Source organism: Protopterus annectens, chromosome 3.part1 (genome assembly GCF_019279795.1).
Source record: "Protopterus annectens isolate FY-2018-M chromosome 3.part1, PAN1.0, whole genome shotgun sequence".
Classification (NCBI taxonomy): Eukaryota; Metazoa; Chordata; order Ceratodontiformes; family Protopteridae; genus Protopterus; species Protopterus annectens.
Genome location: NC_056732.1, coordinates 1,446,922,658 through 1,446,943,566, shown reverse-complemented (window position 1 = coordinate 1,446,943,566; position 20,909 = coordinate 1,446,922,658). Strand labels below are relative to the sequence as shown.

The 20,909-nt window shown below is 34.8% G+C and overlaps 1 protein-coding gene across 1 annotated transcript in view; it reads left to right on the top strand.

Annotated features, from left to right (window-relative positions):
* Positions 1-20,909, top strand: part of ABCB1 (ATP binding cassette subfamily B member 1) — a 1,009,232-nt gene that overhangs the window by 215,336 nt on the left and 772,987 nt on the right. The window contains exons 6-7 of the mRNA XM_044067521.1: positions 2,193-2,343; positions 14,270-14,330. Coding sequence (XP_043923456.1) covers positions 2,193-2,343; positions 14,270-14,330 — 212 coding nt within the window. The remainder of the gene's footprint in view (positions 1-2,192; positions 2,344-14,269; positions 14,331-20,909) is intronic.

The following is a 20,909-nucleotide window of genomic DNA, read 5'->3' as shown; positions in this document are numbered from 1 at the left end:
CTGTTATTGGACATTACTATTGTGTGTAGAGCTTTTCTCCCCGGGTCTGTGCTGCAAACAAGCTCCATGACCCCCAACGGACACTATCCGGTTAACAAATGTAAATAAAATAAATAAAACCTTCATTGGAGGTATTAAATAAATAAGCTCACTCATTACTCAGTTGAATAGTATCAGGAAATGAAGTACAAACATGTCCATCTGATGGACAGACCATCTAATCAATGGTTTTACAGCTAAAATTGAAGCTACGCTTCAAAATGATATGTTTAACAAAAAGATTAATCTAGCTCCTGAGCCCATCATTAGTTTTACTTCAGACTAATAACAATCCAGATAGGCTGTGTAGTAATATCACTTTGAAGGCCCAGCTTTTCAATTCCACCAACTGCTAATTGAAATCAGCATTTTTTTTTATTACCACATAGGTCAATACTTAAACACAATTCAGTTTGACTGTAACATAAAAAAACCTGCAGCAGGCCAATCTAAATCATATAAAGCATCTTGACATAACTAAAGACCACGGCTTCTAAAAAAGCAAATCTTTTAATAAATTGAATGAAAAAAACGTTGAACCCAACCTAATCTTATAACAATCCAAAAGTGCAACGTTGAAATGACAGACGAACCACTGTGCCCAAATCCTGTTTAAAACCAATCCTTTTATTATAAAACCAATACACAATTCATATCTTGTGTAGTGCTTTCACCCAGCATAAGTGGGCTTCCTCAGAACAACAATTTCATGAATCAAAGCCATTTAAATAGATTTTTTGGCGCCAAAAAAACGGTTATAATCTGCCCTTAAAGTAATACCTCTCATAAGCATTTGTTGTTTACAAATATTAGTGCCTTAAAATTCCAATCATTACTAAGAATTAATAAAAATAAGCTATAATTAAATTACATTACAAACATACTAATAGCGATTCCTTAACATATAGAAACTAGATTCTAAAAAAATAAATAAAAATATATACTGATGGCAATTTCTTAACATATAGAAACTAGATTCTAAAAAAATTTATATAACTTAATACATATATTTATGTGTTTATATGTTTATCACCATTAAGTAATTATTAAAAACATTATCATAAATCTACAATTCCTTTAACAAATCAACAGTAATGCTTAAGCTAGCTTATATCTGTGATTGTGTAGAATACTGTATTTCCTCATTATAAAGTGTCCATGCATATTTTATTCTACATAATATCCTCTTCTCATGCTATATGCCATTAACTTCTCACTTATTGTCTAATAGCCAGTATAGGTTTGATTGATATATAATCATTCAAACCTGGCGGCGTTGAGGCATCAGTAAATAATTGCCACCATACTTCCTTATATCCTAGGGGTGTCTTTCGATTACCCCCCTCAGATTTAGTTTTATATTTTCTAAAATGGCAAATTTAAATGTATGTGTCTCGCCATACTTGTCAATATGTCTGTATAATGCATTGTTAGAATCTTTTCTTTTTCTACTATATAGGTGATCATAAATACGCTTTTTAAAGTGTCTTTCTGTCTTTCCTGTATAGTATCCAGGACATATACTGCACTTCGCCATATATATCACAAAACTAGAATTACAATTGCCATGTCTAAAACCTATGATGGTACTATTTATATTCTCCAAAACAATGCTTTCATCTTCCATTACAGCATGACACTGGTTGCAACTTCCACACTTGCTAGTGTGTTTTTTGTTGTTAATAACATTCATATTTCCACTAGTACCACCTTGTTCTAAATGTTTTTTTCAAATTACTTCCCATTTTATACACGAAAGTTGGATTATTACTTACTATCTCTTTCAACTCATCATCCGCCAGTAATATATTCCAATTATTATTCATAATTCTCTTAATCTTATGTACCTGAGGACCATATTCTAATACACATGCACGTTGGTATTTTCCTTTTGAACTATCTGCATCTTTAGTCAAACTCATAGGTCTGTTTTCACCCTTGTATGCTCCTAACAATGGTGGGTATCTTTTTTTTTTTTTTTGGAGCTTTTCCCCGTGGGCCTCTGAGCTACATTTCTTGTGTTACCTTTGAAGTACATTTCACTGTTTTGTTTTATATATTTAACTACGTAACATTGAATGTTATGTATTGTACTTTCAGTAACAAATCCATGTTTATCAATGTTTATCAATGCAAATGAAATATGTTTTTAGTTTCGCTATGCAGATTCCCAGGATATCATTCTCATGTTGTTCGGCACAGTAATGGCTGTAGCTCACGGAGCAGGACTTCCACTGATGATCTTTGTGTTTGGAGACATGACTGACAGCTTTGTTAACAGTGGATTTCCAGGACAACTACCAGGTAAGACTATCTGTAATAGCTATATTAACTATGAGACATTGAATGTTATTATCATGTGTGTATGTGTGAGTGTTTCTGTGTGTATGTGTGTCTGTTAATATCTATTTATCTGTATAGATATTATCTATCTAGCTATATCTATATAGATACAGATATTATTTGTCTGTATATCCATATATCTGTTTCTATAGGTATTATCTGTATATCTGTATCTATAGATATTATCTATCTATGACTATAGATATTATCTTTATATTTTATATATATATATATATATATATATATATATATATATATATATATTTATATATGGGTCCCCTTCAAAATCCTGAAAGCTCAAAATCCTGAATCTCAAAATCCCGGACTCAAAATCCTGAAAGCTCAAAATCCTGAAAACTCATAATACTGAATCTCATAATACCGAAAAACATACAGGACACCAACACTGATGTGTGATTGTGCGGACATTCAGGTTAGGGAGCAGGTCAGGTAAGTGTGCGATTGTGATGGATGTTAGGGTTAGGGGCGGGTTAAGTGAGTTAGGGTTAGGGTGCGGGTGAGGTGATTGTGCGATAGTAACAGAATTTGGGGTTAGGGGCGGGTTAAGTGAGTTAGGGTTAGGGCACAGGTGAGGTGAGTGTGTGATGGATGTTAGGGTTAGGGGCGGGTTAAGTGAGTTAGGGTTAGGGTGCGGGTAAGGTGATTGTGCGATAGTGACAGAATTTGGGGTTAGGGGCGGGTTAAGTGAGTTAGGGTTAGGGCACAGGTGAGGTGAGTGTGCGATAGTGACGGACCTTAGGGTTAGGGTCTGGGTTAGGGTAAGTGGATAGATAGTAGTGTATATGCAGTGTAGTGTAGCTGCAATACAGTCTGTGTTGGTGTCCTGTATGTTTTTCGGTATTATGAGATTCAGTATTATGAGTTTTCAGGATTTTGAGCTTTCAGGATTTTGAGTTCGAGATTTTGAGATTCAGGATTTTGAGCTTTCAGGATTTTGAAGGGGACCCATATATATATATATATATATATATATATATATATATATATATATATATATATATATATATATTTATATGTATATATAGTATAGATGCATATATGTATGTAGGAATTCTTTGAAACACTTGAATGGTTTATTAAGGAACAGATAAAGGAAAGTAAGTACTGTGGTTACATTTTACTGCTGTCCAGCAAGAAATGCAGCATTTGCATTAAAAACAGTGTCATAACTGAGATAATATGCAGCACTGAAGTGGAAATGTTATACAGGAAATGAAAGGCAAAGTACTGCAAAATATTTTTCTTTTCTGAAGTGTGTTGGTAATACTGAATAAAGTGCCTATCCCACATCAAAAAATGAACTTGTCGAGAGTTTGCTTCATGTAATAGTTATATCACCCTTGTTGCAACTGTACATATGGGTCTGTTTTGGTGTTTCAGCTGACAGAACTACCTAAGTATGGCTATGAAAACTAACCACCAGTGCAAGCAGCAAAGAAGCCTCAAATGTCAAATGCTAGCTCAGATGCCAGGATTAAATATGAAACTGATAGGCCTAAGTATGCAGCATTGCAACATGAAAGGTCTTTGCCTTAAAGCCAACATTTAGCAAAACATATATAAAATATAAACAGTGAACCAGCTGCTAAAGAAAAACAAAAAATGTGAATAGCCAGCACCACACTGATGCTAGCATGATAAAAAAGAGCAGAGGTAAGAACAAAAAGCACTGTGCTGAAAAAAATACCAAAAAAGATTAGGTTGCTATTATAGCAAATTAAGACAATGCCTTAGAGAAAATAGTGATTTTTTTTCAGAGTTTGGTGGTCTAGAAGGCAAAATAAGAAACTAGTAGGTTCCCTAAAATGGGTTGATGGTGAGAAAAATGAGTATATCATAATGATAAACTGTGAGTTCTGTAGAGATTGAATACAAGCTTGACAAACAAGGGATCACAATAATGAAAACCAGTGAGTTTCCACAAGAGAGTATGGTTACCTGGAAAGCAACACAAGAGGGTACCACGGTGAGAAACAGTTTCTAAACCATACTTTAGAACAGATGGGTTCACAGACAGTGGGTAGTTGTCAAATAAATAAGAAGGCACTGCAGCAAAAATATCTCAAGCAAAGATTTGATGCCAAAGGGACAAGAAAATAAGAAAACAGTTTCCCAAAAAAATCAGGAAACAGGAGGGCCATAGAGGCCCAATAAATCATCACCATTTCATTAACCTAGATGCAAATTTAGGTTACTGAAAAGCCAAGTCATCTTCACCTTTTCTCCTTCTACTGCATTCTGCAGTTTCTTTTTATGCATATGTGTGTGTGTGTTTATATGTATGTGTATATATATATATATATATATATATATATATATATATATATATATATGGGTTCATGTCAATCGATTGACAACTCACTATATCGACATCTGAAAGATTTAAATTCACTAATCATGCCTACCATGTTTTAGTAAGTATGGCAGTGTTATGCATGTCTGGTAGGCATGATTAGCTAAATTTAAATCTCTTACCTGTTAAATGTCCGTGATTTGCGGTGTTGAGTATTTCAGATGTCGGTGAAGTGGATGTCGATATAGTGAGTTGTCGATCGATTGACATGAACCCATATATATATATATATATATATATATATATATATATATACACACACACACACACACACACACACACACACACACAAAGTAAATGAACAAGTAAGTTAATAAATACGTGCACATTCAAAAATGAAGTCACTAATGATGACATTGAAGAAGGATCAGCCCCAGCACTGGCTTTCATGGCACCGCACTGATTGCTATTCTCTCTAGTGAATGAAATGTTTTTGTTATAACCCTGTGTGTCCTGTTGTCTAACCAGTGTTTAGTTGTATTGCCTCTCTAGGACTCACTCCATATTTGTCTGATTTGTTCACTAATATATGATACAGTACAATTTCAGTTCAGTCTATAATCTGAATAATCCATATCCACTGCCCCTTTTTGATTTAATACACTTATGACATAGTCAAAGAGCTCCATTAGGTTTCTTTCAATCCCCACTCTTGTAATCCTTTTTCCATACAATAAAAAAAGCCATTTGGTAAACAAGTAAGAATCTCTTCTCAAGTTTACTTCAGGCACAAACCACTCCAAATGAATATAATCTTCCAGACGTTTTTTTATTTGCATTTTTACAAAATACAGTTTCTTTCCTTTAGCACCTTTACTTAACCACCCTTCAAGAAGTCTAAATCTTTTTTCATTTGACTAACCTGATGACAATTAATGCTGCCTTTTGACCTGTGTCCCTTTCACTTCCATAGCTTTTAAAATTCTTGCCTTCCTATTTCTCTATACATTTAAGGTCATATTAACAGGTCAGTTGTTCCCAGCCTGTCTTGCTTCCACTGCTATTTTATATTTATTTATGATATTTGTTTGCCAGGAAATTCTGACTGGGCATAGTTGCCCATTTTCAGATGTGGCCTGGGGAGAAAAGCTCTAAGGTGGGTGGCGCAGTGATGCAGTGGTTAACATTGTCACCTCACAGCAAGAGGTTCTTCGGTTCGATTTTTGGCTTAGATGCCTTCTGTGCAGAGTCTGTAGGTGGAATTTTTCTCCCTGGCCTCTGCTGAAAATAGTCTCTGTCCTAGTTGGACTTTCAAATGTTAAATAAAATAAATAAGGTCATAAATTTAATGCATTCATTATTTACATTAACAGATTTTATAATGTAATTTCAGTGAATACATAGCAAAGTAGTCAGTATAATAAACATTAACATGCAAGCATTGTATTGAGAATTTACAGATAAGGGTGGTATATCAAACAGGCAGGAGTAATTTAACTGCACAGCATTGTTTAAGGATGAGAGGTTATAGTGACCATGAAACAGCAGAAAATGTAGAGAGGGTTAAAAACTTGAGGGGGGACCTCAGCTAAACCTTATTTTTCAAAACCTGCATCAGACAGAGTCATGTATAACAGGAACAAACAATGTAAACTAAGGGTACCACTACATTATTCTAGTAATGTTTCCATGTACATGAATGTTATTAGGAAACATTGGAAAGTCCTTATGACAGACAAAGATATCTCCAGAGTGTTAGAGCCCACCCCCCAGGTTTGTATTTACGAACATGAAATCCTTAAAAAGGACCTTATGTTACACAAAGAATAAGCATGACTATAGCAGTAATGTCACATTAGCATGTGGCACTTGCAACGTATGCACTTACATTGACAGCAGTTCTACTTTTGCACACCCTGACCAGGATAGAATATATAGGTTCAAAGTCTTTGCTACTTGTAGCTCCTCCCACATTGTTTACTTGGCTCACTGTTTATTGTGTTCAAAATTTCATGTAGGCAAGAACACCTAGAGAAAGAATAAAGGAACATCTGTTATATTAGCAGAGGGAATAAAACTAATGCCCTTGCAAAACATGTCATTGGCAGTGGTACTGAGCATACTTTTAAGTTTTTGGTTATAGGGAGGGTGCACAAGACATTAAGAGGAGGTGACATCAGGAATAGTACTGAGAAACTTGAGTCTAAGTGGATCATTAGATTGAGAGGTGATAGTGGGCACGGACTCAATGATGAGGTCCCTGTAAAACCTAAGTTGAAATCTAGGAACCTCAGACGTTGAAGGTTTTTTTACTTATGTATTATTGTATTTTATGTTTATATATATATATATATATATATATATATATATATTTATAAAATTTTGTTACATATGCATTTTTATGATTGCATTATGATTTCTGTATTTAAGTGCTATGCATATACTTTTATGTGACTGTTTGTTTAAATAATTTGAGTGCTTTGATGTCACATGATTAATCAAAGGAAGTAGTATGTGGTATTTAAATTTGAGTTTTTTAGTTTGATAGACATTTCCTGAAGCAGCAGCTTAGTCTGTGAAAGCGCTTGTGGTGTCGACAATAAAAGCTTTTTATTGAAACTAGTCATTTTAGAGTCCCTCTGTCTTGCTGGATTAATTCTTTGGTTTTCTTTATTGGGAATTCTTTACCAGAAAGAGTTGGTATTTGTGTTTGTTCTAATTTAAGAAATACATTAAAATACTGTATTAGAGGGAAAAGCAAGTTTGAGTATTAATAGAGAAATAACAATGGAATAGTAATTTGGTTGTGCTAATTAGGAGTAAGTACAGTGGTTTAAGTACTACAGTAAAGGGAAGATTTAGAAGGGGATAAGCAAACTAAGTGAGTTAGTGTTTTAATAAGAAGTGACTGAAGGATGTTGAGAGATACTGTGTCCCAGATGAGGAGCAGGGACAAATCCAGGAGGCAGAGAGGAACTCTTTTAGTAATGGTTTGAAAAGATGGTGTGATATAGAACTGTTTGTTATACAAATTTTAATCCAAGTTCTACATACGTTATTGGAAAATAGACTGATCCAAGCAGCCCTTTGTGTTTTATATATGGTAAGTAGCTGTTTGTCATGCGACCAAAGGGGACGATTTGGAGCTGGGCAGGCGGATGGGGTATAGATGATTTTGTGGGTTAAGGTGAGCTGTGTATAAGACAGGTGGTGAGCAAGTTTGAGCCAGTTAAGTGTTTAAGTGCTAAACAATGGTGGGTATGGTAAGGTTTTTGGAAGCAAATCTGGCAACTCTACTGTAACTTTATTTAAGTTTGGAACTAACTGAGGCTTATAGGTTCGTCATGATGTTGACCTCAGTATAAAAGACAAGGTAAGAGATTAGTGGTAGCTAGAGTTACCATGGCACAGTTTGTCAGGAATTTCAGTACTGAATGAAGGGTACGTAGTTTTTCATGGGTTTTCTTGATTCTTTGTGGCTATGTAAATCAAATTTAAGATTGTCATTGATTCTCATGCCAAGTAGTTTTGTATGTGATTTAACGTCAATCATGGTATTATTTAAGAAGAAATGTTAAAGTTGCTTTTTTCATGGACATGAGAGTTTGGAAAAAAGAGAAGTAATTTACTTTTTTTTTGAGGGGGGGGGATTAAGTAGCAGTTAATTATAGTGTAGCCAACTTTCAGTAGTGTTAAAGTCTTCTTGAGTAATTCTCTGAAGATGTGTGAGGTTATCTCAAGTGTATATTAGGGCAGAATCGTCAGAATATTGTATGAGGGAAGCTTGCCATAAGGAATTATATATATTGTTAGTGAATATACTGAAGGCTAGATGACCAACAATGGAGCCTTGTGGCACACCAGTAGTCACAGTAAGGAAAGGAGAAAAGGTGGAAAGTCATTTAACAGACTATCATCTGTCAGTTAAGTAGTTGTGAAACCACAGTAGTGTGGATTGTGACAGCCGTAGGGAAAACAGTTGACAAAGGAGATTTTGATGAGAGACTAGATCAAAAGCTTTAGAGAGATCTAGAAATACAGGGGAAATGACTTTGCCTTTGTCTCTGGCTTTGTTAATAGTATCTTTGAAGGTTAATAAGGCCACTGTAGTGGTATGGCCAAGTCTGAAACTATGGTTTGGGGGGGTCAGGATTTTCCTGACGGATGTGTTCAAGTAGGTGTTTGTGAATACACTTCTCCAGAAGTTTTGATGAAGGGGATTATATGGCAATAAGTCTGAAATTGGTTATAGCAGATGAGGTTCATCCTTTATGAAGGGGGATGATTTTCCGTAAAGAAGGAGTGCATGATTCTTTAATAGATCTGTTAATTAGGACAGACGAAGGATAGACTATGGAGCTGGCAGCTAGCTTGAGGGTTTTCTGTTGGGAGGTTGTCTCATGAAGGAGAACAGAGTTTCAGTTTAAGGAGTGCCAATTTGATGTGAAGAGGGCATGTCCTGATTGTTAGGCGGAAATTTTTAGTAAGGTTTGTAATGCTTTTTTAATGTGTGTTAAATGAAGCAGTTATTGAGCTGAAAGTGTTAGTTTGGGCAGGATTTGAAGTGGTGGTTGTTTCAAATGCAGTATATTATTAATAGAAGACCAGATTTTTTAGGGTTTGAACAGTGATTTAGTAAGGGGTTACTATAGCACATTTTCTTGGGTCTATATCACGATGTCGAATGATAAAAAGAGCGAACACTGTTTTATCGAACACTAAAAACTGAAAGCAGTAAATGTCAAACACACGGTTCTTGTTTTTGCAAAAAAAAAAAAAAAAAAATCCAAACACAAAATAAAGTGGGGGGCTGTGCCCCCACACCCCCCTACTTAAATATACCAACTCCGAGATCATACCACAGTGGAGGAAATAGCAAAGTCCTGAAAACAGCCCAGTGATTTTTTTTTCCCCTGGGAAAAAAATCACTGATCCGTGTATTTGGCATTCAGTGCTTTTGACTTTTAGTGTTCGATAAAAGAGCATTTGCTCTTTTTATCGTTCGACTTTGTAATATAGATCCCATTTTCTTGTCTCCACTAATCTGTCTTTTATACAATTATGTAATTCTTTAAAGAATTTGTAGGTTTAGGAGATATTTATGTTTCAACCATTCTTTCCAATCCATATCTTTTTCATATATTATATGCCTGCTATGAGTGGATAACCAAGGACCGCAGTTATTCTTTACTGTTTTTTTTTCCTAGTTGGAGCCATATTGCTGAGGGTTTTCAGGAAAATGTGTTAAATTTGTATATAGCTTGACTGAGTGAAACATTTTTCAGGACTGGCTCATTAAAGAAGCTTAGGATTCTATTAAATATATCAGGGTTAAAATGGCGAAGTTATGGGAAGTTTAAGTAAGTATTGTTTGACATGATGGGTACGTAGTCTGTTTACATATACAGGGAGGTGGTCACTGATAGAATCAGAGAGGGTGCCACTGCAGACATACTTAGTGGAATCAGGCACTGATATCTAGTCAAGAACTGAGCCACAGTTTTTGGGTAGTTATGATGTGTGGAGGAGGAAATGAGTTGACTTAAGCCAAATAGGTTGAGGCTAGTTAATGGGTATTTTGTGGAGCTAATCTGCTAGTCAAAATTAATGTGACTTAGGATTATCTTTTCATTAGAAATTGTACGCAAGATCCAGTTTAGGATGTTTTTCAGGGTTATAGTGTTATTGCTTGGGGGAATACATAGTTGTTTATGGTTATTTAGATTAATATGAGAGATGAGGAGTTTAGCATTATGGAATTTGGAAATAAGTTTGTTAGAGAGTAAGATTTCAGAATATTCAGGGTATAGTAAAGCTACTCCAACACTTTTTTTTTGTATATCAGCTCTGATGATATTATAACCAGGGAGTGAAATTTCATAGTCAAGTATATGAGGTTTTAGACATGTTTTGTTATGGCAAAAATATCTGGTTTATTGTGGGAGATCCAGGCATGGAGTTCTGAAATTCTATTATAGATGCTACAAGGATTTAAAAAAAATTACTCTTTGTGTGAGTTTGAGGTAGGTAGGTTGGGTCTTGATGGTTTTGTTGATGGTGGTGTGGTCCATTTATTGGAAGGAGATTGGTGGGCTGAGTAGGAAGGCTTGGGATATGTTTTGGAGGCATTTGGAGAGTCAAGATATGAGGAGGGGCCGTGGTTTAAGTGAATATCCTCACAGAGTGGTAAGAGAGAGTGAAAGATGAATAAGTTAGGTAAGCTTGTTGTGGTTTACCTTTTACAGTTCATTTTATTTTGGTGCAGTAGGTGTGAGGGTTTAGTAATTTAAATTTGTAGTAAAGATTGGATGAGTCATTGTATGTGTTGGAAGTAATTAACAGTGAAGTGAAGAGTGTCTCTGGTATTACCAGCTCCACTCCCTGGTCTCTTAGGAATTGTAAAGTAAATATCTTCAGGCCCCATTGCCTTGTGCATCTTTAATACTTGGATTTCTATCAGGACCCTTTCCTCCATGAAAGGGCTACCATCATCATCTTTGTCTTGTACATTACTACTATAGGATTTGACAAATTACCTTCTATAATCAGAAGCATTCATTTATCAGATCTCCCTTTTGTTACCTTTTTTTAGACCCCCCCCCATCTATTTAATTTAGTTTCATTAGTCTGCCAAAGTCTGTGTGTGTGTGTGTGTGTGTGTGTGTGTGTGTGTGTGTGTGTGTGTGTGTGTGTGTGTGTCTGTGTGTGTGTGTGTGTGTGTGTGTGTGTGTGTGTGTGTGTGTGTGTGTGTGTGTGTGTGTGTGTGTGTGTCTATCAATGCCTTTATAACAGTAGTTGCCATCTTTTCCGCTGCAAGGACTATTATTTCCCCATAATGCCCAACCTGCCTGACATTATTGCTTGCTTAATTTCATTCACACTGTCTGGTTAGGGTATTCCTTTTTGAATGCACTGAAACTGTACTGCAATAATATTTTTAAAGAATAGACTCACAGAAAACCCGTTGTATTAAGGTTTCAGATTCCTTGGTCTGCATTCCAGTTGGAGCACTGATTTAGCAGGATGCCATAACCATTGTTCTGTGCTTGCACTCATCTTGAATCTATTATGTGCTGCAGTTTGCAGTGCTGCCATTTGCTGTTTACATTTCTATAGAATGGCTGCAGTCTGTATAACTGGACTTAAATATTCTTACCATTATTTGCTGGCTTCTGCATATCTTTTTCTGTTCTGCAAAAAACACCAGAACTCCCATGTAGAAGTGCCTATAGCTCAGTGGAACTGTATAGTTAACAAGTGGAAGAAGCAAACAGGCAAATAAGTAAACTAATCCAAAAGTCATTTTCAGCCACGACCTTGACCACATGCTAGACATTACAGTGAAGTATAAGCATGTAATAAATTGCATATGTGTTCCTATATAAACATGTAATTTTAGTTTGTAATCAAAGGTTTTAAATACACTATACATAATCCAGTATCAAAGGTTATATATAATGAAACATGTTAATATAATGTTGTAAATGTTGTTTATTCTATGATGGTCGTGCCATTCATAGATGTATTTAGTATTTATGTGAAGCATACTTACTAGGCTGTTATTAGGAGTTATAGTGTGGCATTACTAGAACAGGAATGTGAATGTGAGTATGTGTAGGAAAAGTAAGTATATGGATTCGGTGGATGAGGGAAGCTGCAATAATATCAAGAGGAATTTAGCAGGTGGAGGAATATAAATACCAAAGAATATTAACATTGGTTCATGGATATTAGTTTAGGAAAGTTGGAACAGTTAGGAGACTAGGAGTGGTACTATAGTTTAACTTGCATCAAATCATGTCCATGAGAAGGCTGTGTAGAAATAATTTTGTAGTTGTGTGGTAAAGGTTCCCTCTGACCCATATAGGTGGAATAATCCCTGGCGGCTGAAGTTCCCACCGACGCTATGTTACAGGGTTTGCTCATTAGTCTAGGGATGTGTGGAGGTATGACAGCCACCCAAACTCACAGTCTCACACACACACACACACACACACACACACACACACACACACACACACACACACACACACACACACTGATTCTACACGTACACACACACATACACAGACACACACACACACACACACTGATTCTACATGTGTACACACACACACACACACACACACACACACACACACACACACACATATTGATTTTACATGTGCATACACACATACACGCAGCCCCCTCGCAACTAAATTACACTCACACACTCATCTTCACCAATACACGTACACACACACACACACGTGCACACACACACACACACACACACACACACACACACACACACACACACACACACACACACACACACAAGGATGCAAAACACATGTGCACACCTACCCCCTCACTAACCTCTCTGCTGCAGCCACCCATGCAGATACACACTCACACATGCAGCCTGTCACATACACACACTTATGCACCACTTAACCACAAAACGTTCCAGCACTTACCTCTACTACAGTGCATGAGCACAATATTGTGCTTGTGTTCATTACTGTGAGTGGCCAGGAGCAGCCGTGCTAATTTACATAGCCGAACAATTCTCTGAATTACTCAGTTGTGTATTATACAGACAATTTTGATGGAATGCACATGGCTAATTATCATATGTCACTCCCCTGGACTGCCTAATGGCATTTACCTTGGCTACAGAGACACACCTCACAGTGCTGCATGTCTTCAAATGCAGCGGCTGTTTCTGAATCAGAAATGGTTACCGGGAGGTGTGGTGCTTATGTACACCTCACAGTAACAGGCTTACACCTCATAGTAACCTTTGTTTTCAAGTCTTAAAGGATAGTGACAGACATTAGTCTTCCATTTAATAGCAATAAGAGTGCAAAAGTTATAATGTAGACTCTTCAAGATGAGATAACCTGGTAATACATTTTCTTTGTTATATAAAGACTTCTGAATTTAACAGACCTAGAATAAGTAACAGTGAAACAGTTCTAGATATTTTTTTCTTCTGAAGAAAGTGTTTGTTTTCAAAATAAAATACTTGTTGACAGAAAAAAATCATTTTAGTACAAAACTATTTTTCTGAACATACATAAAATCATTTTAGTACAATGCTGTTTTTCTGAACATATATATTATGTTGGTTAAATGGGAAACAAGAAATGTCAGCCTTTTGGTACCATTTGATAACACTGTTTTAGATACATACATCACAGAAGTAGAAAATGTTATAAAATATCAGCCTTTTGGTACCATTTGGTAACACTGTTTTAGATACATACATCATAGTAAGTAGAAAATGTTATAAAATGTCAGCCTTTTGGTACCATTTGATAACACTGTTTTAGATACATACATCATAGTAAGTAGAAAATGTTATAAAATGTCAGCCTTTTGGTACCATTTGATAACACTGTTTTAGATACATACATCATAGTAAGTAGAAAATGTTATAAAATGTCAGCCTTTTGGTACCATTTGATAACACTGTTTTGGATAGATACATCATAGTAAGTAGAAAATGTTATAAAATGTCAGCCTTTTGGTACCATTTGATAACACTGTTTTGGATATGTGCATCATTGGTGTTTCTTGTTGCAGATAACTTTACTGGAAATCTGACTATGAATGTAACAGAAACCCTGGAAGAACAGATGACAAGGTACAGAACTCTGCATCGAATAGCATTTGGTAATCTAATGTAAAAGGAGATATACATTGATACATAGACAGATAAGTTAGATACAGCTATATATTTTACTCAAATATATTAATAAAAATATGTATAAATAAAAAACATTTTGAAAAATGAGAATATTGAACACAAAGGATTTATGTTTTTTCTTTTTTTTTTTTTTTTTTTTTTTTTGCCTTTAACAAAGTGTTACATATATTGATTGTGTTGCCTGTTAGCATTAAATACTCTAAAAGCTGTGGTTTTATAGTTTGGGTAGCATGATATTATACTGGGTGCAGGTCATCTCAAAACTTAACTGAGTAGGTTTACTTTAATGTAAAATAATGATAAAAAAATTACATTACAGGAAATGTTAAATATTTGGAAAGAATGTTTTATGTATCTATTTATTTGCTGCCACATCTTATTTGAAGGGTCTATACCCCCCACATCTAATCACTATTATAATAGCTGCAAGGCCACTGCAACTTAGAGCAAAGAAGGCATTTTTCTTCCCCACTCATCTGCCACCACCACACCCCCCCACACACACACACACACACACTCACACACACACACACACACACACACACACACACACACACACACACACACACACACACACACACACACATACACACACACAGACTACCCAGAGTTTGAGTGAAAAATTTGTTCAGGTGACAAAAATTAGTAGACTTGAGCTCAACATGTTGGCCAGCTTCCTATTACTTGTCTGTAGAGTGCTTTCTGTAGCAACAAAACATCTGCCACTCAGCCCTATTAATCATACTCAATATTACAAATGTTTAGTTCCTGAAAGCTCCAAATGATGTTTTATTTCAATAGTTTATTGTTACATAATGAGATATTTTTTAGGTTAGCTATATTTAATCTTGTAGAAATCGCTTGATGTTTAACAGTGAAAAATGTGAGTGTATATCTTCAAGTGCTTGCATCTTTTAGCAATAAGATGCCATGGTACGAAACCTGTATCTGCTGCTCAATAAAATTTAAAACAAAATAACTTATTTATATGAATTTATTATGTGAAATTATATTGCCTTTGTTGAAGGTTGTGCGTCAGGGCTGGTAGCCCGGTACGTAAAACTCCACTACCAATCATTAGCGGACCGGAGTTCCGCTGTGGCAACCCCTAACCGGAAAAGCTGAAAGACACAAATTATGTGAAATTATATGATTTTATTATGTGAAGTATGCAGAGTTAAACTATGTTATGCATGTGGAAAAATTGTGCATCATTAACATAGGCAGCCACTGGCTGGTGTGAAACTTGAATGGAGAAGAAGGAAAACTATTGCTTGGTTTACTTTCTTGCAACGGCTTACTAGTACAGGACTTGAGAGAAAAAGAGGCTTTATTTTATCGCAGTCTGTTGCTAGTGTAAGACCCAAGATAGACAGAAAGCAGTAACCTACTTAATTTCCTCAATAACAATAGACTTGACAAAGAGAAAAAAATGTTATTGATTGCAGTTCCTTACAAGTGCAAGACCTGAAGGAGAGAGAGAGAGAGTGAGAAAACTAATACCCATCATACAAGTGTTTTGTTTTCCATTGCCTTTGTTGTTTGCCACTGATCAATTTGAGAACTGTTACCTATTTGTGTTAAACCAGCTTAACAGAAAGACTGGTGGGGTTAAAAGAATAAGGACCTACAAGAAATTGCCAAAATTGTTTTGTTGCTGCTACCTTTATCAGTTAAGCTATATTCACCTATTGAGTTCTTGCTGCAATAAACATCATTTTACAGACATTGTCAAATGTTAGCGTGTGTGTGTGTGTGTGTGTGTATCAAGTGTTAGCTTTATATACACACACACACTCGAGCGTGCGCGCATACACACACACACACACATATATATATATATATATATATATATATATATATATGTGTGTGTGTGTGTGTGTGTGTCTGTGTGTGTGTGTGTTTTTTTATGTTTAAATACATATTGTCCGAAAAGAGAGGACCTTATCTTCTTATTTGTGCATGGGGCAGCTAAAAAAAAAAAAATCCCAGCATTTATAGGTGATAAACTCAAAAAGACAAAATGACTTCACCAACTCCATCCATAGAAATGTTAAAAAACATAAAGATCCACAGGGGAGCATGCTCCGTATAATCCCCATATCCCTGCAACTTTAAATATATGAACTCTAAGACCATACGACAGTGAAGTATAAAAGATTTCATTACTATACTGTTGCATAATCACAGCATAAACAGAAAGAAAACTATAGAAAGACAAAAACTAAAGAAATACAGTTGTTTTACAGTCAACCAGGATAATCTACTTCCCCATATTTTTCCTTCTCTAATTATGAAAAAGGTAACACAACAACAAAGGAAAAGTTCTCTACACCACTGTTTACTGAAAAACACATTTGATGAAGTAAGTCAAACAAAACACTTAATTGATGAAATGGAGTTTGATACATGTTTTAGTTATTTACACTTTGCTGACTGAGTTATTCCCACTAAACCTGTAGACTCTATTCAGGAGAGACCCCAGGTGGTGTACCTACTGCTTATGGAAATTTGGTCAGGGTTCCATGGAACTTCCCCAACTCTTTTCCAGACTATAGAGCCATAGGTCTGTCACTAGAAGAGAGAGCTATGAATAAGCAGGACAGTGAAGTCACTAAGGAAAGCATTTACAAGTCAGCAACGTACTAGAAAATGATGTTGCAAAGTCAAATATAGATGCAAATGATGAGAAAATGGCCAAAGTGGCCTGGAAAATTATATTCTTAAGAAGATGACAAATGAGGTAACACCAGTCAATGATCTGGCAGTTCCCTGGACAGAGATAATTGACAACTGTTTTCCTCAGATAATAGGCACACAAGAAGAGTTTGTTCAAGCAAGTAAATAGTGAGTTCCAAGCTGAAATGAGTGTTGCTGAAAAGTTTGCAGGATCTTCAGCTGAAGAAAAGTGAAACAAAAGCAAAAGGTCGTGGAAATGAGAAATAAAACAAGAAAATAATGTCAAAATCAGTGTAAATCTTGTGTAGCTGTTGCAGTTAGTGAAAGACAAGCTGAAGCTAGTGAAATTAACCAGTGAAATTAACATTAATGATAGCAGCAGGAAGCAGCCTGTTGCAAGAACTAAGGTAAAAAATGGGGATGCAATAAATAAATGCTTTGTATGAATTATCTAATAATTCTGCAGGCGACTCTCTTTTTTCTAACTTTGTTGGTAAAATATGGAACCTCCTACCAATTGACCTAACAGCTCTTACATCTCTTCCATTATTCAAAACTAACCTTAAACACTTCCTCTCCAAACACTGGTTATGCTCTTGCAATAACCCTGACTAATCTGTTTTCTTTTTTTCATTTCCTTGTCATCTGCTCTACCATGCCTCACTACAATTTTTCTCTGTTAAAATTTATCCTTATATCATAATTACTCTCTGACCTTTCTACTCTGTCCAGCTCTACCTATCCCATCTAACCACCAATCCTGTTTTCCTAATCCTATCTTATCCTGTAGATGTCCTTAGTAACCTTATATCCCTATCTTTTCTTTGATTTGCTTACTTATTGTTTTTATTTGTGGGAAAATAGTCTAATTTTTTTTTACTATGTACAAATCTTGTTCTTGAATCATTTTGTTTATACTTTATTGTATTTGTTTGTTTTTAAATTACTTCTAACATTAAATGTTTTGTACACTTGGAGCTTTTCTCCTCGGGCCTCCACTGAAAATGGACATGTATCCAGTTGGACTAGCCCGGTTAACAAATGTAAAATAAATAATAAATAAAATGAAACAACTTCATAGTTCCTCTCAGATTAACAACATGGAATATATGAGCTTTTACAATATTGGTTTTAAACATTTTTGTGAGATAACTTTTGAGAATTTCCATTTATGACAATGCGTGATATTAAATCTTTTTGTGCACCGTGGGATCATTTTGTAATTAAAGGGCTAAGTGGGATAATGAGGTTAAAGTTATAATGTAGAACCTTTGAATTAACTGAATGATACCAAATTATTGTAGTAGTAAAGTAAACAAATATTTGAAATAAAAAAATAGATGAAAGAAAGTTACTGAATGGGAGACGAAAGATATTGGTATGCTTACACCGCAGAGGTGGTTACATTCCACATCTTCCCCGTTGTTATTCTTCATGACAAGAGGAGAATCCTTAGGTATTGGTGACAACTTAAGAAGTGTCTCCATTGTCAATCACTGTGGTAAAATAAGGTATAGGGCAAATAACTTCCAAATATTATGCAGAAAATGAGGTACTAATGACCAGTTTTGTTTTTATTGTAAGAATGAGTATGAAAATAAAGCTGATGAAAGAGGAGATACCCTAATGGAAGAGAATGGTGATAATGAAGTAGAACTGGAAAATGAACAAAATGTGCAGGAGAAGGCTTATAACAATGAAGATAAACTATGGATTCATTTTGATGTACAGGACCTGTGTGGAATTAACTCAAAATGACGAGGAAGGATATCGGGGAAAGGAAAGGATAGAAAATGTTCCACTGGGAAATATGTAAGGAAAAGAAAAATAAAAGTGTTATAAAAATTGCAAAAAAGAAAAGTCTAGTCGAAGTATACTTTCAATGAATTTTAAAAGCATCTTTAATAAAAAAAAAGAATATATACTGTATTATGGTGGTGTCAAAATCAGAAGGTTGAAGTTGTTTGCAAAATATCACACATTTAAATCATATGCATTAAAAATGGCTGAAGTATTGCGGAGTAGTAACATACTATGGAGTTTTGGTGAAGAGGTGTGTTCGGGGTTGCAGTTTCATTAAGGAAGGCTTTAAAAGTGTTATATTTTATTAGGTGTGCTGCTTGTGCTATAAAAGATGAAAATAGGATATGGAGATTAATTGTAACATATGCATACACAAAATGTGGAAATGAAGAGTTTTGTGTAAGTTAAGATGGAAATAATAATAGTATTAATAATAGGTGATTTTAACTGTAATTTATAAAAATGAAAGATAAAATTAAAAAAAATCTGTCAGTATATGTAGATAAATGATAGAATGTGGGCAGTTACAAACATGGGAACAGAGATTAATTACATATAAAGGGGTAGTATAAGAACAGGTATTGAATGAGAGATTGGAAGTTAATTTCACAGATCATTAATAGCTAATATTAATGGGTATAGCAGAGATGGTAAGGGAATAAACAGATTTGTGAATGATATTTCATAAACAGAATTCTTTGAAACAGAAATGATACAACCTTGGCATGGTCATTATTCAATGAAGCCTTTTTTATTGCTATAGAACATTTGTGGGTTGTGGTTAAGGAAAGTACAGAAATATTTAAGATTGGAAAAGCAGTTGCGCAAAGAAGAAGAGTTAAAATGCAGAAGATTGTTACATGAATATGAGAAATATGTGAAAGAAGATGAGTTAAAGGTGAATAGAGAAGAGTATATCAGGAAAATATTAAGAAAATAAGGACTATGTTATATAATAAGAAGAAACTCTTATTGCAAAATAAAATTGAAAGGACATCTCCCTTTTAGGAAAGAATGTAAGAAAGAGTAAGGTAGTATATTGTGTATAAAAAATGTTAATATTGTACAGAAAGAAAACAATATAATAAGTGCAATAATGAAGGGTATTTCTGATTTTTTATGAGAGTAGAGAGAAAGAACAAATTGGAACATATGATGTTAAAAAAAAAAAAAACAGAAATCAGACTTAAAAATAGCACACAATGTTGAAATATGTGAAATAAACATTGTATTCACCTGCAAATCAGTCTCCCCTGGTCCCAATGGAAAAGGATATGCAGTGTATGAAGAAATATCCGATGAAGGGGAAAATATATTGGTGGTAATGAACTGTTGACTTGATTATGGTATTAAACATAAAAGAGTTTGTGAAGTAATAACTTTAAATGAGCTAGAAATTACATTAAGGATTGGAGACCTTAACATTAAATAATACTGATATGCAAATCTGGCAAAGGAGGAATAAGTTTAGCAGTAACCATTAATGAATGTATTTCTGGATTTGAGGGAAGGAGCACTAAAGATCTTGTGTTAATAATTAGAGAAATAACATGGATAATTTTGAACAAAAAATAAATGTAAACTGATTACTTGTGATGCAGAAAATGCATATGATGGTGTAAATTATGTAAGCTTGTAGCAGATTTTAGAGCAATATGGAATGAACAGTAAGTTTATACATATAATCAAATTGGTATTCTTGAAGACATATAATACAATATTAATGGATGGTTTGGAAATGAAATTCAGATTAAAACAGGTGTATAGTAGGAGTGTCCATTAAATAGAATTTTGTTTTCAATGCTTAATGAATGTAGTTATGCAGAATATCAGAGGGTAATGCTAAATATATGATGTGTGGACACTTTAATAACGTCAGAAAGTATTACAGAGTAGATTATAGAAAGACTGAAGGAAGTGGAAGAAAGTATAAATAAAATTGGTTTGAAAATTAGCAACTGACAAATGAAAAGGCTTTGAAATACAGTGAAGATAAGTGTATACTTCCAAATACGAAATTAATTTATTAGGTTT